The sequence below is a fragment of the Mixophyes fleayi genome, chromosome 9, assembly GCF_038048845.1.
Source record: "Mixophyes fleayi isolate aMixFle1 chromosome 9, aMixFle1.hap1, whole genome shotgun sequence".
NCBI classification, from domain to species: domain Eukaryota; kingdom Metazoa; phylum Chordata; class Amphibia; order Anura; family Limnodynastidae; genus Mixophyes; species Mixophyes fleayi.
In genome coordinates, this window is record NC_134410.1 from 132,586,742 (window position 1) to 132,606,233 (window position 19,492).

At 45.7% G+C, this 19,492-nt stretch overlaps 1 protein-coding gene across 6 annotated transcripts in view; it reads left to right on the forward strand.

Annotated features, from left to right (window-relative positions):
• ADAMTS13 (ADAM metallopeptidase with thrombospondin type 1 motif 13) overlaps nt 1–14,764 on the forward strand; it is a 70,604-nt gene extending 55,840 nt beyond the window's left edge. For all 6 annotated transcript variants that reach the window (XM_075185788.1, XM_075185787.1, XM_075185789.1 and 3 more), the window contains 20 exons: nt 1–59; nt 138–264; nt 753–898; nt 1,160–1,280; nt 2,620–2,700; nt 3,351–3,532; nt 3,672–3,807; nt 3,917–4,046; nt 4,160–4,339; nt 5,686–5,875; nt 6,117–6,213; nt 6,653–6,782; nt 7,249–7,428; nt 8,284–8,469; nt 8,902–9,106; nt 10,046–10,361; nt 11,471–11,617; nt 11,959–12,135; nt 12,435–12,613; nt 12,950–14,764. The exon at nt 1–59 is cut by the window's left edge and continues 5 nt beyond it. In XM_075185788.1, the coding sequence (XP_075041889.1) occupies nt 1–59; nt 138–264; nt 753–898; nt 1,160–1,280; nt 2,620–2,700; nt 3,351–3,532; nt 3,672–3,807; nt 3,917–4,046; nt 4,160–4,339; nt 5,686–5,875; nt 6,117–6,213; nt 6,653–6,782; nt 7,249–7,428; nt 8,284–8,469; nt 8,902–9,106; nt 10,046–10,361; nt 11,471–11,617; nt 11,959–12,135; nt 12,435–12,613; nt 12,950–13,111 (3,131 nt within the window). In that variant the 3' untranslated portion in view covers nt 13,112–14,764. The remainder of the gene's footprint in view (nt 60–137; nt 265–752; nt 899–1,159; nt 1,281–2,619; nt 2,701–3,350; nt 3,533–3,671; nt 3,808–3,916; nt 4,047–4,159; nt 4,340–5,685; nt 5,876–6,116; nt 6,214–6,652; nt 6,783–7,248; nt 7,429–8,283; nt 8,470–8,901; nt 9,107–10,045; nt 10,362–11,470; nt 11,618–11,958; nt 12,136–12,434; nt 12,614–12,949) is intronic.
• The last annotated feature ends 4,728 nt before the right edge of the window (nt 14,765–19,492 follow it).

Below are 19,492 nucleotides of genomic sequence, written 5' to 3' on the forward strand. Positions count from 1 at the left end.
CGTTTGGTGGTCGCAGCTGTGCGGGAGCCGATCTCCAGGCGGAGATGTGTAATGTGCAGGTACGTCCCGGCGTCTGATTGCAGCTTTATCACTATATATTACCTGCATAGACTCAGATGATGTTGTGTTGTTTTCAGGCCTGTGCGACGACGCAGCTGGACTTTATGTCGCATCAATGTTCCGCTACGGATGACAAACCGCTCTTCATCTCCCAGGGCGAGAGCTCGTTCTACCGCTGGACGGCGGCTGCTGGGTTCGCTCACGGTAAGTGAGATGTTATCTACGTCTTATAATCATACAGAGAACGGCAAACTGGGTCCAGGAAATTGTCCATAAAACTATTTAAAGGCTCAGTCATCAGTTTATGTTGAAATCGTGCTGTAATATTAGTATTTCAGAAACTAGATGAAGCCTCTTTGATACATCATAACCAGTGTTGGTTTAATGTCGGGGTCATCATTATGTCAGGTGATGCTGGACTTGTCCTAAACAAACTTCCCATCATTGGAAATGGCCAAAGAGACGCATAATATTTATTAGAGATCAGCGTGTTTTGATTTTCTGTCTCACCTGCTCCATCTCTAGTATAATAGTCAGTGTCTGATTGGTGGCACTGTCGGTGTTGGTGTCTATTGATGTGCTGCTGGTTATAATCATGCAACGAAGACACAATATAAATATACAATAAACTCTTCCAACTGCTCTTGAATGGGAAACATAAACATAATACAGATTATGCGTTTGATAATTAGGAGACACGCTCTGCCAGTATATGTGTCGTGCTCAAGGGATGAATTTCATGGTGAAACGCGGGGACAGCTTTATAGACGGCACCCGGTGTGGGCAGAACGCGGATGCAGACGTGACGTTCAATCTGTGTGTAGCTGGGAGGTGTAAGGTGAGACGGCGACTGATGAATGTGATACAATGATAATAATAGTGTTATATGTATGTATCTCTCAGTGTAGCCAACACTTGTAATTATGTTATTGATATTTACTAACAAACAGCAGTTTTCTTGACTCATTATATTTCCAAACAATAAACAATGGTGTCACTGTCTATGGTAACAGCATAGTAAGCCACAGATCATGGGGGACAGCTGGAGAATGATCCTTAGGAAACTGCCTATATATAATGCAGCAGGTGTCTCGCTCAGGTCTTTGGCTGTGATGGAGTGATGGATTCTGGGATAGCGGTAGATCAGTGCCGGGTGTGTGGTGGAAACAACAGCACGTGCACCAGAATCAGTGGTGCTTTCACTGAAGGACGGGCAGAGGGTAAGTTACACTCCATCTACCTCATGTGATCGCAGGAGTGGGGTGTATGTCCAGATATCAGCATTAATATCTCACACTGTGTGATACAATGTACACAACGACACACACAGACGTCTGCTCTCACCTCCCTGACACACTGTGTGATACAATGTACACAACGACACACACAGATGTCCGCTCTCACCTCCCTGATGCACTGTGTGATACAATGTACACAACGACACACAGATGTCCGCTCTCACCTCCCTGTCACACTATGTGATACAATGTACACAACGACACACAGATGTCCGCTCTCACCTCCCTGTCACACTGTGTGATACAATGTACACAACGACACACAGATGTCCGCTCTCACCTCCCTGTCACACTGTGTGATACAATGTACACAACGACACACAGATGTCTGCTCTCACCTCCCTGTCACACTGTGTGATACAATGTACACAACGACACAGACGTCCGCTCTCACCTGCCTGTCACACTGTGTGATACAATGTACACAACGACACACAGATGTCCGCTCTCACCTCCCTGTCACACTGTGTGATACAATGTACACAACGACACACAGATGTCTGCTCTCACCTCCCTGTCACACTGTGTGATACAATGTACACAACGACACAGACGTCCGCTCTCACCTCCCTGACACACTGTGTGATACAATGTACACAACGACACACACAGATGTCTGCTCTCACCTCCCTGTCACACTGTGTGATACAATGTACACAACGACACAGACGTCCGCTCTCACCTCCCTGACACACTGTGTGATACAATGTACACAACGACACACAGATGTCCGCTCTCACCTCCCTGTCACACTGTGTGATACAATGTACACAACGACACAGACGTCCGCTCTCACCTCCCTGTCACACTGTGTGATACAATGTACACAACGACACACAGATGTCCGCTCTCACCTCCCTGACACACTGTGTGATACAATGTACACAACGACACACAGATGTCCGCTCTCACCTCCCTGTCACACTGTGTGATACAATGTACACAACGACACACACAGATGTCCGCTCTCACCTCCCTGACACACTGTGTGATACAATGTACACAACGACACACAGATGTCTGCTCTCACCTCCCTGACACACTGTGGATGTCACAGGCTACAGAAGTCACCTCGGCTCCTGGATTCAATGTTGTAGCGAGTTTGATCATGTTCAGTTCCTGATTCATCCCAGCTCAGTGCGAGGACAGCCCTGGACGAACCCTATAGCTCAAGGGGAATTAAACAGAAAAGAAAGTTTATTATACAATGATACATCGAAGGTCTTGTTAATAAATGGTTTGTCTTTTTGTTATGTTGCAGAATATTTTGCCTTTCTGACAGTCCCTGTGGGCTCCATGGCGATAAAAGTGACCAATAGGAAGCCTCTCTTTACACATTTGGGTAAGCTGAGTAATCCATCCCAGAATCGGACTGTAATTGATACTTCTCTAGTAGTGTATAGACAGTGACCGCAATGGTCTGGTCGTAATGCCTTACAGCACCACTTCCTCTCCGCCAGCTGTCAGTAAGGTCACTAAGTAAGTTTTATTAGTAATCCATAAACAGGTTTAAGTCTCCCTGTGACTGTATGAAATGATGGGTGATCTGGTCCCATGACCGCCTGCTCTGCCGCCTTACCAGAACCCGCTCCTGGGGTCCTTACATACCCCCTACACTGTGCGCTGACCCCGGGAGAGGGGGTAACGGCAGGAGGAGCGCAGAGTGTCTGGCCTGTGTCCGACAGATAAAGGAGAAATCACAGAATGGGTGGAAGGAAGGTGAGATCCTCATGTCTTATACCATCTGAGACTCTCATCACTCACAATAAGATAATGCTCTATACGGAGCCGCCTCTTTTATGATGCCATTGATATACCAGCTTGTAATGCCAGGTTGGATGGTGCAATGTTATACAAGTGGTCGATGGGCAGGTACATGAGAAGATACAACCCCATCAAACATTATTCTGCTTAATGCGTCCTTAGTATCCTATATCTGAGCATTGAACCTGGGGAAGTTTCTGCTACTTTGTATCTGATTTTGTTGTCCAGCTGTTGTAGAGAACTCGGAGTACATTGTAGCAGGAAAGCGAAGTATCTCCCTAAACGTCACCCACCCGTCGGTCCTGGAGGACCAGCGGACGGAGTATAGATTGTCTCTGACCCCTGACAAACTTCCCCAGATGGAACAAATCAACATTAATGGTCCAACCACATCCGACATGGAGATACAGGTGAGGGTCTGCGGGATGTTCTCTGATGGGAAATGGAAACTGTTCTCTTCACAAATAAATAAATCTAGGTATTGAATGGTCATTTAGGTATTTTGTGGATTGTGTATTGATTGTTACCCCTCATTATTTATTCTTTTAGGTTTACAGAAAATACGGACCAGGATATGGAGAAGTTACAAATCCAGACATCACATACAGTTATTATGTCCCCAAGAAGGGGCATACGTACTGGTGGGCTCCGATGCCAGGACTTTGTTCGGTCACTTGTGGTGGAGGTACAGAAAATTGTGCTTTTGGGATTCCACCGATATCTGTAGATCTTGTTCTTCACTGCTCTTATCGATATTTATTTAATAAATATTGATGGGGAAATGTCATCTTTAGGTTTTTGGACAGTGACCCATGAGTGCTTTGACCATACCCTCCAGGAGCCGGCCGAGTCCACGTTTTGTAGTGACACGGATTTTCCTAGTCCCATCCAGGAACCGTGCGGAGAAGATCCCTGTCCTCCCAGGTATGTCCACTGAGTCTTGTTATGAGCTGTCTGGAGATCCTGGATGTAATTCCAGAGCCGGCTGTCGGCTTCTCGTCTGACACTTATCTCATACTCCTGGTCGGTGTCTGCAGGTGGAACGTGACGGAATCTTCTCCGTGTTCTGTCTCCTGCGGAGGGGGGGTCATACTGAGGACTGTGCAATGTATCCAAACCAAGCAAGGCCTAGAGACCACCCTGGCTGATCGCTACTGCGCCCACTCACCTCGACCCGAAGACTTTACGCCCTGTAATCCGGATCCCTGCCCGGCCAGGTATCTCACCAACATGGAAAGTCATATGTTAAAGGATAATTCCAGCCAATCTGAAAGCTACGTTAAGTAAAACCCGATCCCAAACGATTACTTACCTGGGGTCCAGAACTCCGGCTACAGGTGGGGTACGAATTGGTCAGTCATCATTTATTAGGATTTGACCAAGTCCGTTTCGTTCTTTTTTGTTCGTGGTAGTAACTGTCGGTGTTATCAGCACCGTTACAGTGACCACCGCCGGCTACGTGGCGGGACCTACAACATCCAGCGATTCTGGAGGATTCTGCTCGCTCTGTCTGACTCTGTCAGTTCCACATGGGCATCGGATGGTGCCTGGTAATACAGGAGACAGCTGCACACAGGACACAGAGGACCCTCCGGATAGGTTAAATGTCGATCCCCAGATTAGTGACTTTTTGGGACTGGATTTTACTTGCCCAATATTGAATTTTAAGCTCTGGGTGTAATTATCCTTTAAATTGTTTTTTGTGACAATAACCTTTTTATTTTCCTTATCACACGCTTGGCTTTTTGTGGGAAGGGTTTGGGTGTTCCTCTACCTAGTCATAAGCAGCGCTCCGCGGCAACGAGCACCAAGTGACATTTTTATTTTTCTGTGACCTTTAATAATCTGAGACGAGTAGGATATGATGTATAACACTGTTTGCTCTATAGATCTTCACATCTAAGGTAATAAGATAGTTGAGTAAAGTTGGTAATCAGCACATTGTACAACTGGTTGTTTGCTCGTCCTCTCTGCGATTCTCTCTGAACAGCGCGAGGTGATCGGAGTAATTACAAATCTCATCACCAAGCCGGGTACCGGGAGGGCATGTCTGCAGTACAGACAGTAACACGGCATGGGGGGGTTATAACTACAAACAGGAAGAAATATACAGAGTTCAGGAAATTATATTCTGTTACTTCTGTGTTACAAAAGGAAATATTAGTCATTGGTTATAAAGCACAGATAATATGTGAGATAATATCATCCCGGTGAGAATGTGGGTTCACCACGATGTTCCGGCTGCTGCCCAAATACAGTCCATGGATGTCCGAAACGCTTTATAATCTCCTTACACAGTAGGGGGGTATTATCTTAATGCGGGAGTGTGACCTAGTCTCCCGGAGTCTAGGGACTCCTCAAACTTCGGAAGTCTCCTGACATTCCGGGGGGAGAATGCATGCATTATACAGACAGGGCCTGCGGTTTGAGACAGCCATGCTAACCACTGTGCCACCACGCAGCTCACATGATTAGTACTGACATCACTTGTAGTTGGTTATAAGGACTGTGTCTGTCCATGAATACATCGTTGTCTTACCTATAAGGTCTTTTCATCACGTAGGTGGGAGGTGACGGAGCCTGGTCGTTGCTCCGCAGTGTGCGGAACAGGTCTGGCAGAGCGGAGCGTGTCCTGCGTGCAGTCTCGGTCTGCCTCGGAGGACGTTGTGGATGACTCCAAGTGCTTCGGAGCAGAGAAGCCGTCTGCCCTGGTCCAGTGTGTGGTCAGCGTGTGTCCTGTTGGCTGGGACAGGGTGAGTACTGGTTATAGCGGGTGCGACGGATCACGCAGGTGCTGGCACAGTGAGAAGTCACTATGGCCAAAGGAATAAAACATTTTTATCACAGTCGGGTAGAGACATCTTGTGTCCTAGAAAAGATTTATAATTCCTGTTTTCTCCTACAAAGCAGCGAGCTCTGGGGTTTCGTTTCAATGCTCTGTACTTAGATGAACAGTAAGATCACTAATTCTGGGGGTGTTCTCTGACCCCACAGCAAATCATCTCCTCAGTAAACAAGGACTCCTGGATGAAAACGGGTGTTTACGTGTGGAGCCCGATCCTGGGGGATTGTTCTGTCACTTGTGGCACCGGTTAGTAATAATACAAATGTATGGAAAGCTGCTTCTCTGCCGTGACTGGCTATGTAACATGCAAACTGGACACGTTACACTCTAAAAATATACTAAACACAACTGAACGTGTGTATTAAACACTGTGGCCTCGCTATTAATATAAGATCTGGAAAAAGAGGTAGTTCCCAGCGCACATTGTGATCATGCCTCCACCAGATGAGGAATGCCGCAGTGTTACTTGTCCTGTCTGTACAGAACGCCACCTAGTGGCTGAATTATCATAGAAATGGCTGAAAGCCGCAAAGAATTACTAAGCAATCAACCTGGACACAGCAGTCGCTGGAGTCTGTCGCCGTTAGGGAAGAGATGGACATTCAAATGTGTGTATATATTATAATATATATTTATATTATGTGTGTGTCTAATTTAGCAGGGTAATCTCCATCTTGTATTTTAGGTACATCGGAGCTTGGTTATATCTGCGTCGACTTTTATGCCAAGGAAGAAACTTTGGAGGAGAATTGTAACCAAACCCTGAAGCCTCAGACCCGGCAGAGTCCGTGTAACCCCAAGAGCTGCCCCCCAATGTAATGGGCCAACTGCACAATACACGATTACATGAGTAGAGCGCCCTGGTCTGACCGCTACACAAATCCAAGATAAAACTATTCTCTAGAGACGCTTACCCAGAATAATTACTATTATCCATTGTAACCTTCACCTATCAATACTTAAATTGCATGTTCCCCTGTTTGTAGCTGTGTATTATTCTGTTAGTCCCTGTTTTATAGTTGTCCCATCAGACAGAACTGGAAAGTTGAATACAGGTAAACGTAATGTACAATTTTCACACCTAAAACCATTTCAGAGAAAACCAGTTGCAACATTTCACCCTTTTTGCCAAAGACGTTACTCAAACTGAGCTATTGGTGGGAGCAGTCCTGTGGGCTGAAATACTGCACGTGGCTGGGTGGATGCTGGATAAATACACAGAAAAGAGGGATTCTTGCAGCCTGGGGTATATTTAGTAACTTGTCATTTCTCTCTGCACAGCTGGGAGGTGCAGGAGCTGGTGCCCTGTCCTGTGACTTGCGGAGGAGGAATAATCCATCTATCCCTGGTTTGTGTGCGGACAGATAACAACGGCTCACGTCCAATACATCACTCGTACTGCAGCCAAGTCCCTCGTCCGAGCTCCATGATACCGTGTGCGGCAGAGCCCTGTCCGGTCCGGTAATGCACTAACCGCCTGCTATAAACCTTATTAACGGTCACAGACCACTGGATGGAGAGTACGACCGCGGCAGGTTCTGGGCTTAGCTTGGTTCATTTGGGGTGTGGTTAATGTGAGGTGTGAGGACTCTTCCTATTGGCTGTGACAAGAGCGACACGTAATTACCGCATGACAGATGGACACATTCCTCAAATTACCATAAAGACCTCTGTGGGGACATTACTGTAGAAATAATTCAATTTATAACAATACCATAATTACACATATCCTGCATCTCAATATGCAAATCACCTATCACTGTAATTAGACGGTTTAGTCAATGTCCTTAGTAATGTGTATAATGTAAAGATAGAGAATGTTTAAACATATCCATTTGTTGAGTATAGTTGTGGTTATTTTGTGTGGATGAAGGATCACTGCGGAACATGATGTAAAATACTGTTAGAAGACCCCCCAACAAGTCCCAGGACCCCCAAGACCACTTCAGCCATGAGGACCACTCGCTGTCCGGGTCTCATCCAAACTGGCCACACACATATCTGGGTCATTCCCCCAGCGTCTTAAAATCAGACGCTGGGGGAATGAGGGGCACCTGCCCCCCGGGCCGTTCCCATACTGGGCTACCGTCGGCTGGGTCACTGGGCTGCCTGCAATTTTTTTTCCTTCAAAATATTCTGAGCCGAGTCCAGGCCCCCAGGCTAATATTTGCCAACCAACCCCTGGTAAAAAGTGACCACGGCAAGTTCATCAGAAGGTGGGGGGTGATTGGGGCAATGATCTATATCCACCCCAGGCTGTGCTACATGAGTGACGGGATTCTTGTCGCACTGACCATTTACTCTGTTGTCTCTCAGGTGGCGTTATAAGACAGGGTCTTGTAGCGTAAGCTGCGGAGGGGGCGTATTACAGAGGGTCCGGTACTGCGCCAGGGCCCCGCCACATGGTGACTCAGAGGAGCAAATTGTTGCAGATAGTGAATGTCATCACCTTCCTCTCCCTGAAGAACGGGAGCCCTGCAACGAGCAGCCGTGTCCCCCCAGGTACTCCCCTTACTCACCGATAATACTGAAGTTTGGCCTCTGCGTTGTCTGACCCGTGGTGGTGTGAATGTTAGCCCATGAAAAGAATTCTTGAAATTATTCTTTACTAATAATTTTAGTCAAATGTATTGATGACCAACATTTTTATTAACATTATCATCATCATCACCATCTATTTATATAGCACCACTGATTCCGCAGCGCTGTACAGAGAACTCATTCACATGTTCTAAAATGTATCAAAAAGTGAAAATAGCAGCATCTAGGGATCCAGGGACTTGTATTAGAGGGCTTATAACTCATCATTCAGGTTATGTGAAATTTAGTACGGTCAGTAATTTACTGACGTCTGGGGGGACTATTATATGACGAGCTAGTGCATTTTTATTTGATACATTTATTGCAAACTGTCTTCTTCTTATTCACCACTAGATGGCGAGTTGTAGAAAGCAGTCTGTGCTCCGCAGCTTGTGGCTATGGGATAGCCAGGCAGAAGGTTTCATGTGTGCAGACTGTGGCTGGAGCACAGACAGAAGTGGATGTAGCATCTTGTCCTTCTCATGAGAGACCCCTGTCCGCCATTCCCTGCTTTATCACCAACTGCTTCTACACGTGGGACCTGGGGGCATGGACTCAGGTAGGACTTAGATTTGAAGGAGATCGCAGATATTAGTGCGCCTAAGGCTGTCTCTATGGACCTAGGAGCACTTACCAGAGGTGTAAGTACCGCTGCAGCAGGGGCCGGGAGACGAGCGGGGATCATAGCCGCTGCACCTGGACCAACGCTGGTGGTTCCTCATCTGTCTGTTCCTTCTAACACTTGGCGTAAGATCAATGTCACCGAAACATGGCATGTTCAGAGGAACAATGCAGAGGTCATCGCTCCCCCCGCTCCTCTCCAGACGCTACTTGTAGAGTACTACAGTCCCTATCGTGTTCACTCAATGTGATTAAAACATAGTTTTTTTGCCTATACTAATCTTCTATAAATATAAACTTACTGTATAAAGCTTATACATATGGTGTAATAATTACATCTCAGTTGCAGAATGATATAAAGGTTATTGTGCATTTAATTACTACTAAAAAATTGGGACATTTCCATGAAAAAAATCTTAAAATCTGGGACTGTGACTTGTAATTGGGCACTATCCAAGTGTGTATATGTGATTGTTACACTATTGATTTGTTGCAGTCTCCTTAATAACAAGTTCCCTAATGTTACATCCACCAAATTCATATAAATGCAAAGGACTAAATATAACACATAATATTCAGTCTGCATTATAGAAGTGTTTGGTTAATGATTTTGTATTATCACATTTTCCATGTTTTCCATATGGTTTGAGGCTCCTCAGAAATTAATTTGGTAATTTGATTGGCTGGTCCCAACCTGTGTACATTAAAACCTATTTCAGAGCTCTGTGGGGGCGGGACTTATTATCATGCTCCTCCCACTGCAGCTTTGTGACAGGATTCTCTGGTCCACTCCGGTGAACCCACCGATCATATGGTGGGATAAAGGGACGGATGCTGATGGGTAATCTCCGTCTGACTGATGTGTCTTTATATTTAGTGCTCGGCCACCTGTGGGAACGGGATTCAAAGTCGTGAGCAATTCTGTGTCAACATAAAGACCCAACAGCAAGTTAGTCCCACGTTCTGCGGACACACCCCAAAACCTGTCACCCTGCGTGGCTGTTCGGAGAAGCCCTGCCACAAGGACACAGAGGCAGCGCTGCCAGACGTGGCGCACACCTTACTGGTGACACCGCAGACATTAAGTGGTCCCAGTCTGAGACCTCCTCATAAAGCCACGGACGTACCCTCTGTCTCACCACTGGACAGAGCAGGACAGCCTGCGAAGGAGAATAAGGATGGGGAAGGGAATGGTAATTATGTTTTGTATGTTGTTGTGCCCAACGTAATACAGACATTGGTACACACCCACAGCTGTCTCCTTCACAACTCTCATCATCCATTTGGCACACACCTTAAGAGAGACAGAGAAGCCTCACAAGTCTCTTGTTGTATTAAGTATAACGGCTTATGTAAACTGGTAATTCAGTGCTCCATGATGACTACAGCTTGAGAAATTAGAAGTGTTATGGTTGTGGAGAGTTATGAGGCTGGGCAGTACACACTGTTTCTTCAGGGTCGTCATCGCTCCCTGTCTCTGTCCCCTGGGGGTCGTCGTCCCTCCCCGTCTCTGTCCCCTGGGGGTCGCCGTCCCTCCCCGTCTCTGTCCCCTGGGGGTCGCCGGCCCTCCCTGTCTCTGTCCCTCCCTGTCTCTGTCCCCTGGGGGTCGCTGTCCCTCCCCGTCTCTGTCCCCTGGGGGTCGCTGTCCCTCCCCGTCTCTGTCCCCTGGGGGTCGCTGTCCCTCCCCGTCTCGCTCCCCTGCCGGTCGCTGTCCCTCCCCGTCTCGCTCCCCTGCCGGTCGCTGTCCCTCCCCGTCTCGCTCCCCTGCCGGTCGCTGTCCCTCCCCGTCTCGCTCCCCTGCCGGTCGCTGTCCCTCCCCGTCTCGCTCCCCTGCCGGTCGCTGTCCCTCCCCGTCTCGCTCCCCTGCCGGTCGCTGTCCCTCCCCGTCTCGCTCCCCTGCCGGTCGCTGTCCCTCCCCGTCTCGCTCCCCTGCCGGTCGCTGTCCCTCCCCGTCTCGCTCCCCTGCCGGTCGCTGTCCCTCCCCGTCTCGCTCCCCTGCCGGTCGCTGTCCCTCCCCGTCTCGCTCCCCTGCCGGTCGCTGTCCCTCCCCGTCTCGCTCCCCTGCCGGTCGCTGTCCCTCCCCGTCTCGCTCCCCTGCCGGTCGCTGTCCCTCCCCGTCTCGCTCCCCTGCCGGTCGCTGTCCCTCCCCGTCTCTGTCCCCTGCCGGTCGCTGTCCCTCCCCGTCTCTGTCCCCTGCCGGTCGCTGTCCCTCCCCGTCTCGCTCCCCTGCGGGTCGCTGTCCCTCCCCGTCTCGCTCCCCTGTAGATACATCTTTCTTTGCTGTTGTCCCTGTCTCCTGCAGATATCTGTGGACATCAGTTCTTGAACTCATCCTCGGTTGTGAATACTACTGGGCTTCATGAAAAGGATTGCATGTTCTCGATCGGGCGCCCACTTGGCGAGGGGATCGTTGTCAAAGTTCTGTCCAGTTCTCTGAACTGCACGGCCGGTAGGTGTCATCAGAGAATACAGGAATTCTGTTTTAGATGTTGGCTATTGCTGGACACAGTGTTGAGGATGTGATTAGATTGTCTCAAACCAGATTAACCTAATCTACACGCCAACAATCCTGGGGCTGAGTTTATCCATAGTGTTTTTTGGCTGATTGGTTACATTGATGCCTCTATTGAGCCTCAGAATTCTGCTGATTACTTGGCCAAGATCTTCAGCCCTAAACAGCAATGGACCAGCGCCTCTACTGGCTGGGTGACCTTGTATAATGGCCCCAGAAGAGGCGACCTCTGTATAAATAACATTTATCTGTCCATAACAATCCTCTGACCCCCATAGGAGAGCTGGTGCTGTTCTACGGCAGAAGTATGTGGAGGAAAGGGTGCAACCGACTTTCTGCCATGACGATTGCTGCCCGGTCCAACACCCTGACTGTGAGACAGCGCCAGGTACAGGCTGGTAACGGTATTACACTGGAGTACTCCAGCAGACCAGACACAGGGAGCCAGCACCAAGGTAACGATGTTCCCTCTTCTACAACTGGACTGGTCATTGCTTTATGTGTAGGATTAGAAGATATCTGAGAGAACAGCAGGAGAGTTCCTGTCTTTAATGTTTAATGGGTGGCACAATGGTTAGCATTGCTGCCGGCTGGGGTCGTGGGTGCCAGTCCAACCATGGATGTGCGGGTTTCGTCCAGGTGTGTGAGGGAATTGTAGATCATTATAGTTTGGTCTTCACCATATAAATGATTAGTATATATAGACACTATAAGGGGTGTGTCTGACCTGCCCCCACTCTGTGTCATCTCATAGACTGTGATATCCAGCTATTTGGTGTACACGGAGACATCCAGAACCCTGTACAGCCACAGTCAGGCTCTCCGGCGTGTCGTACCTTTATTGATGTGCCCCCCAGGTATACCATCGTTATCCACGCACTGTATATGGATCTGGGAACAGGAGCCAATGAAACCCGCTCTAACTTCATCCTGGTGAGTCGCTCAGTCTGTATATTGTGCGTTATGTGAATAGTGCTGGACCGGTCTGAATGTATTATTAATAAAAGGTTTTGTATCCCTGTATATATCAGGAGCTGAACGTGACCTTCTCGGTTTAGTGTTTAACTTGTAACCTACAAATCACTAATTACCGCTGTGCATGAGGTGGATCGGTCACATACTACAGAGAACTGAATATTCTATATACTAAATATGCACAATTTTTAAATAAAGTAAAGTTTGACTAAGACAATGTTTGTAAATCATATGTTGATGACAATTCTCCTAAATGCCGAGTTTAAACATTTATCTATATATTATACTCTCCAGATCCGCGACATGAACACGTTAAAATCCACCGCCTTCCACGGGAATAATCTGTTTTACTGGGAGTCCTCCAGGAGCCGGGCGGAGATAGAGTTCCATGGGGATTTCTCACAAGAAAGAGTCAGTTTCCGGGCTCAGTACTGGGCAAAGAAGCAGAAGGGCTGATGGGGGGTCAGCCAGCGTCAGGATCACATGACAGACTGTCAGCTTGGTACAGACAACAATACACTTTGTATGTCGCTGCTTCGTGGTGTGATCACGCTGGGTGGTGATGGGTGTAAATAAGTTTATTTAGTATATATCACTTTCTCTTTTATTCACAATATGGTGTTTCATCTGTGGCCTCTGAGGGGCAGTTTTAGTACTTGGCATAATTTAATTTTAGAGTCAGTCACCAGTTAACATCCTATAAACTTGTAATGTAAATGTTTTATTATGACGTCCTGTGAGTTGTTAGACCTTTTACATTTTATATTCTCTCTGCATTGTGTCAGACTGGTTTAATCAGCGATTAATCTACCTGTGCTCCTCTGGGGAGATCCAGAAAACATGTAGTGCTGATTTGCTACTAGGACATGTTGAGGATCAGTTACCTGTATACCTGCATCCACAGGAGGGTGGGCAGAATTTGGCCAAGGGGGTGAACACAGACAAGTGTGGTGCAACAGAAATGTGTAGGCGTGATTTTATATAGCCGGTCAAATATATGAAAAATTGTTATGTCAAAGAGCTGTAATCAAATATAAAGATTACCAGCCCTATCGGACTAGTATTTAATGCTGAGAGCATTCTAGTGACCACTATACAATGCAGAGATCATTCTTGTGACCACTATACAATGCAGAGAGCATTCTAGTGAACTCTATATAATGCAGAGACCTTTCTAATGACCAATATACAATAGAGAGGTCATCACCAATATACAATACCTGGGACATTCTAGGGACCTTTATACAATATATAGAGAGCTCTGTACAATACATAAATCACTCTATGGATAGATACCACCAAGGACCAGACTGTCCCAGTCTGCAATGATGATAATAATGCACACCTACCGCACATTATTTCTGTGACCTGTATAAAGGGCTCTGCCTACACCCTCACGCATTAATATGGGTACATACAACGCCCCAGTGACATCCTATAATTTACAGTAGGGAGTGCGTTATTATTTATGTGTAGGTGATGTTTTCTTTATAATTGGTCCAACATAAGGAATTGTGATAGTTTGTTGTCATTTGTATTGTCAGTAAATAGTATTATTGTTGTATTATTATAAGTAAATCTGTACACAGTATACGATTATAACAATGTTGTCAAATCATTAAACGCACAAACACAGATCTATGTAAACTGTATATAATGAGACCTTGGGATAGTGACAAGTGGGCGCTGTATGTGCCCCCCTCTCTGTGCCCCCAGGAGCTCTCTGTCTGGGTATAGCTGACAATCACCCGGCTCCCAGCGTATCAGTGATCATGCGCTGTGTGACCATGGTATCCACAGAGAGTGTCAGTCCTACTCTGCCTGACACCATGCGTTGACCTTACCGTGTTCCTGGGGGCTCTCGGAGATCCTGCGTGCCTATCGCCTTAGGTTGTAAGCCAGTTAGTAGGGGTACACAGGATGGTCATCCAATAACACGCACCCAAACACTGGCCAATGTCTCCAGCCCATGTGAACCACATGGATGTATGCGCAAACACTTGGCGTTTTATATGTGATTTGTACTCTTCTTTTTATGCAAACACAACGCTAGAGCCCTCCTGGAATCATTCATCTGTAGTTCCTATCGCTAATAAAAGCACAAATGTGTGTTGTTGTTTTAAAATAATTATTTTAAATACATTTCTTAATATTTCCTAGTTGTAACCCAGAAGATTGAAATCCACACAGTGATGACGTTTTGTTGAGTATCTGTAGTAATTTGTCAGAGTGATACAGACAGAACTAGCAAACTGCTTATTAATGAACCTGACCAGATGTCGTCAGATTTAGCAATAGGGACAGAAAACATGAATTCTCGTTACATTGTAACAATCAATTGTTCATTTGTAACTGTATCAACTGTTACATCTCAATAATGCAGCAGATTCAGACTGGTCCACGGTAATAATAGAGGAAGTAACACGAAGAGAACATATTACTGGGGACTCGCTCCCCATTGGGCAAAAGAGCATGACCCGGACTAGAGTAATTGTTTGGTCATATGAGCCCACCCCATAAAAACTGAGGACATCATGTATGTGGGCATGTGTATACTCTATATCTATCTGTGTGACTATATGTGTATATGTATACCTGTGTGTGTGCGCGTATATTTCTCTTTCTGTCTATATATAATCTGTGACTCTCTGTCTCTCTGGGGGGTATTCAATTGTTAGCGTTAACGCAAAAAAAACGAGCGCTCCAAAAATATTACCGTTTATACGGTAATATTGCGCGCGAAAAGCGTTAATAGGGTAGTTTACTCGTGGAATTTCCGCTAAGATTTTTTGAGCGCTCGTTTGAGAGCGTTAACGCTAACAATTGAATACCCCCCACTGTCTGTCTGTCTCTGTCTGTCTGTCTGTCTCTCTCTGTCTCTGTCTCTCTCTCTCTCTGTCTCTCTCTCTCTCTGTCTGTGTCTCTCTATCTCTCTCTGTCTGTCTGTCTGTCTGTCTGTGTCTCTCTCTCTCTGTCTGTGTCTCTCTCTCTCTCATATATATATATATATATAATGTGTGTGTGTATATTTCTATGTCTGAGTCATGGATGAACCATCGCCCGCAGCACATGACTTATGATGTCACCTGTTTGCTCTGTCATACTGCTTGACAGATCCTCTGCTGTTTCCACACGACAAGAGCTTAATGCTGTACTGTCTGGGTGATGGTTTGTTATATATATTATGTATGTGTTTGTTGTCTTATGTCAATCTTAACTTTTGTGGTGTAACGTCTACGCTATCTAATTGCTGATGCCCCCTTTCTTACTACCCAACTCCCCTTTTCCTTGAAATAAAGACATGAGATTTGAGAGGTCACAGCTTTATTTTAAAATCAATCTTTTGAAATATGGTAAAAATACCCAACATCCATCTGCTTTAGCCATAGCTGTAATTATCACAATCAATAAGAGGGGGCCCTCAGTGTCCCCTGGTGCCTCCAGGCCTGGGGATCCCTTTCCCCCTCTTACTCTGGCTTCTTACAAGGCTGGTTTTGAGCATCTCAACGGGGCCACTTGCACCCCCCAGTGGCCACTTACTGCTGTGCGTTTCCACCTTGCGGTACCTCGTCTGCAAATAAAACATGTTCGCATCCCATACAACTTATAACCAGGGCCGGATTAACCATAGGGCTAACTGGGCTACAGCCCAGGGGCCTCATGCATCCAGGGGGCCCTTGAAAGTGCTCAGCAGCAGTATTGATCGGTCGGGGGGTGGGGGCGCCCCCGGCGCGATCAGTGCTGCTGAGCACTTTCACTGCAGTACTTCCCCGGCGCGCTGTAGTCTCCTTACTGAGGAGATCTCGTGAGTCTCACTCTCACGAGATCTCCTCAGTAAAGAGTGTACAGCGCGCCGGGGAAGGAGGTAAGTGCCGGGGGGGCTGGTGCGCCCTCACGGGGGAATGGAGGGCGCACCAGCTTACCTACTTACCTATGTCACATACAGACGGCCTCCATGTCACATGATTACATGTTACTACTTACCTATGTCACATACATGTCACATGATTACATGTTACTACTTACCTATGTCACATGATTACATGTTACTACTTACCTATGTCACATACGGACGGCCTCCATGTCACATGATTACATGTTACTACTTACCTATACCACATACATGTCACATGATTACATGTTACTACTTACCTATGTCACATACATGTCACATGATTACATGTTACTACTTACCTATGTCACATACATGTCACATGATTACATGTTACTACTTACCTATGTCACATACAGACAGCCTCCATGTCACATGATTACATGTTACTACTTACCTATGTCACATACATGTCACATGATTACATGTTACTACTTACCTATGTCACATACAGACGGCCTCCATGTCACATGATTACATGTTACTACTTACCTATGTCACATACGGACGGCCTCCATGTCACATGATTACATGTTATTACTTACCTATACCACATACATGTCACATGATTACATGTTACTACTTACCTATGTCACATACATGTCACATGATTACATGTTACTACTTACCTATGTCACATACATGTCACATGATTACATGTTACTACTTACCTATGTCACATACAGACAGCCTCCATGTCACATGATTACATGTTACTACTTACCTATGTCACATACATGTCACATGATTACATGTTACTACTTACCTATGTCACATACAGACGGCCTCCATGTCACATGATTACATGTTACTACTTACCTATGTCACATACGGACGGCCTCCATGTCACATGATTACATGTTACTACTTACCTATACCACATACATGTCACATGATTACATGTTACTACTTACCTATGTCACATACATGTCACATGATTACATGTTACTACTTACCTATGTCACATACATGTCACATGATTACATGTTACTACTTACCTATGTCACATACAGACAGCCTCCATGTCACATGATTACATGTTACTACTTACCTATGTCACATACATGTCACATGATTACATGTTACTACTTACCTATGTCACATACAGACGGCCTCCATGTCACATGATTACATGTTACTACTTACCTATGTCGCATACATGTCACATGATTACATGTTACTACTTACCTATGTCACATACGGACGGCCTCCATGTCACATGATTACATGTTACTACTTACCTATGTCACATACATGTCACATGATTACATGTTACTACTTACCTATGTCACATACAGACGGCCTCCATGTCACATGATTACATGTTACTACTTACATATGTCACATACGGACGCCCTACATGTCACAGATTACATGTTACTACTTACATATGTCACATACGGACGCCCTACATGTCACAGATTACATGTTACTACTTACCTATGTCACATACGGACGCCCTACATGTCACAGATTACATGTTACTACTTACATATGTCACATACGGACGCCCTACATGTCACAGATTACATGTTACTACTTACCTATGTCACATGATTACATGTTACTACTTACCTATGTCACATACGGACGGCCTCCATGTCACATGATTACATGTTACTACTTACCTATGTCACATGATTACATGTTACTACTTACCTATGTCGCATACGGACGGCCTCCATGTCACATGATTACATGTTACTACTTACCTATGTCACATGATTACATGTTACTACTTACATATGTCACATACGGACGCCCTCCATGTCACATGATTACATATTACTACTTACATATGTCACATACGGACGCCCTCCATGTCACATGATTACATGTTACTACTTACCTATGTCACATGATTACATGTTACTACTTACATATGTCACATACGGACGCCCTCCATGTCACATGATTACATGTTACTACTTACGCATGTTACATACGGACGCCCTACATGTCACATGATTACATGTTACTACTTACCTATGTCACATGATTACATGTTACTACTTACATATGTCACATACGGACGCCCTCCATGGCACATGATTACATATTACTACTTACATATGTCACATACGGACGCCCTCCATGTCACATGATTACATGTTACTACTTACCTATGTCACATGATTACATGTTACTACTTACCTATGTCACATATGGACGGCCTCCATGTCACATGATTACATGTTACTACTTACATATGTCACATACGGACGCCCTACATGTCACAGATTACATGTTACTACTTACATATGTCACATACGGACGCCCTACATGTCACAGATTACATGTTACTACTTACCTATGTCACATACGGACGCCCTACATGTCACAGATTACATGTTACTACTTACATATGTCACATACGGACGCCCTACATGTCACAGATTACATGTTACTACTTACCTATGTCACATGATTACATGTTACTACTTACCTATGTCACATACGGACGGCCTCCATGTCACATGATTACATGTTACTACTTACCTATGTCACATGATTACATGTTACTACTTACCTATGTCGCATACGGACGGCCTCCATGTCACATGATTACATGTTACTACTTACCTATGTCACATGATTACATGTTACTACTTACATATGTCACATACGGACGCCCTCCATGTCACATGATTACATATTACTACTTACATATGTCACATACGGACGCCCTCCATGTCACATGATTACATGTTACTACTTACCTATGTCACATGATTACATGTTACTACTTACATATGTCACATACGGACGCCCTCCATGTCACATGATTACATGTTACTACTTACGCATGTTACATACGGACGCCCTACATGTCACATGATTACATGTTACTACTTACCTATGTCACATAGACGCCCTCCATGTCACAGATTACATGTTACTACTTACGTATGTCACATACATGTCACATGATTACACAGGAGCCA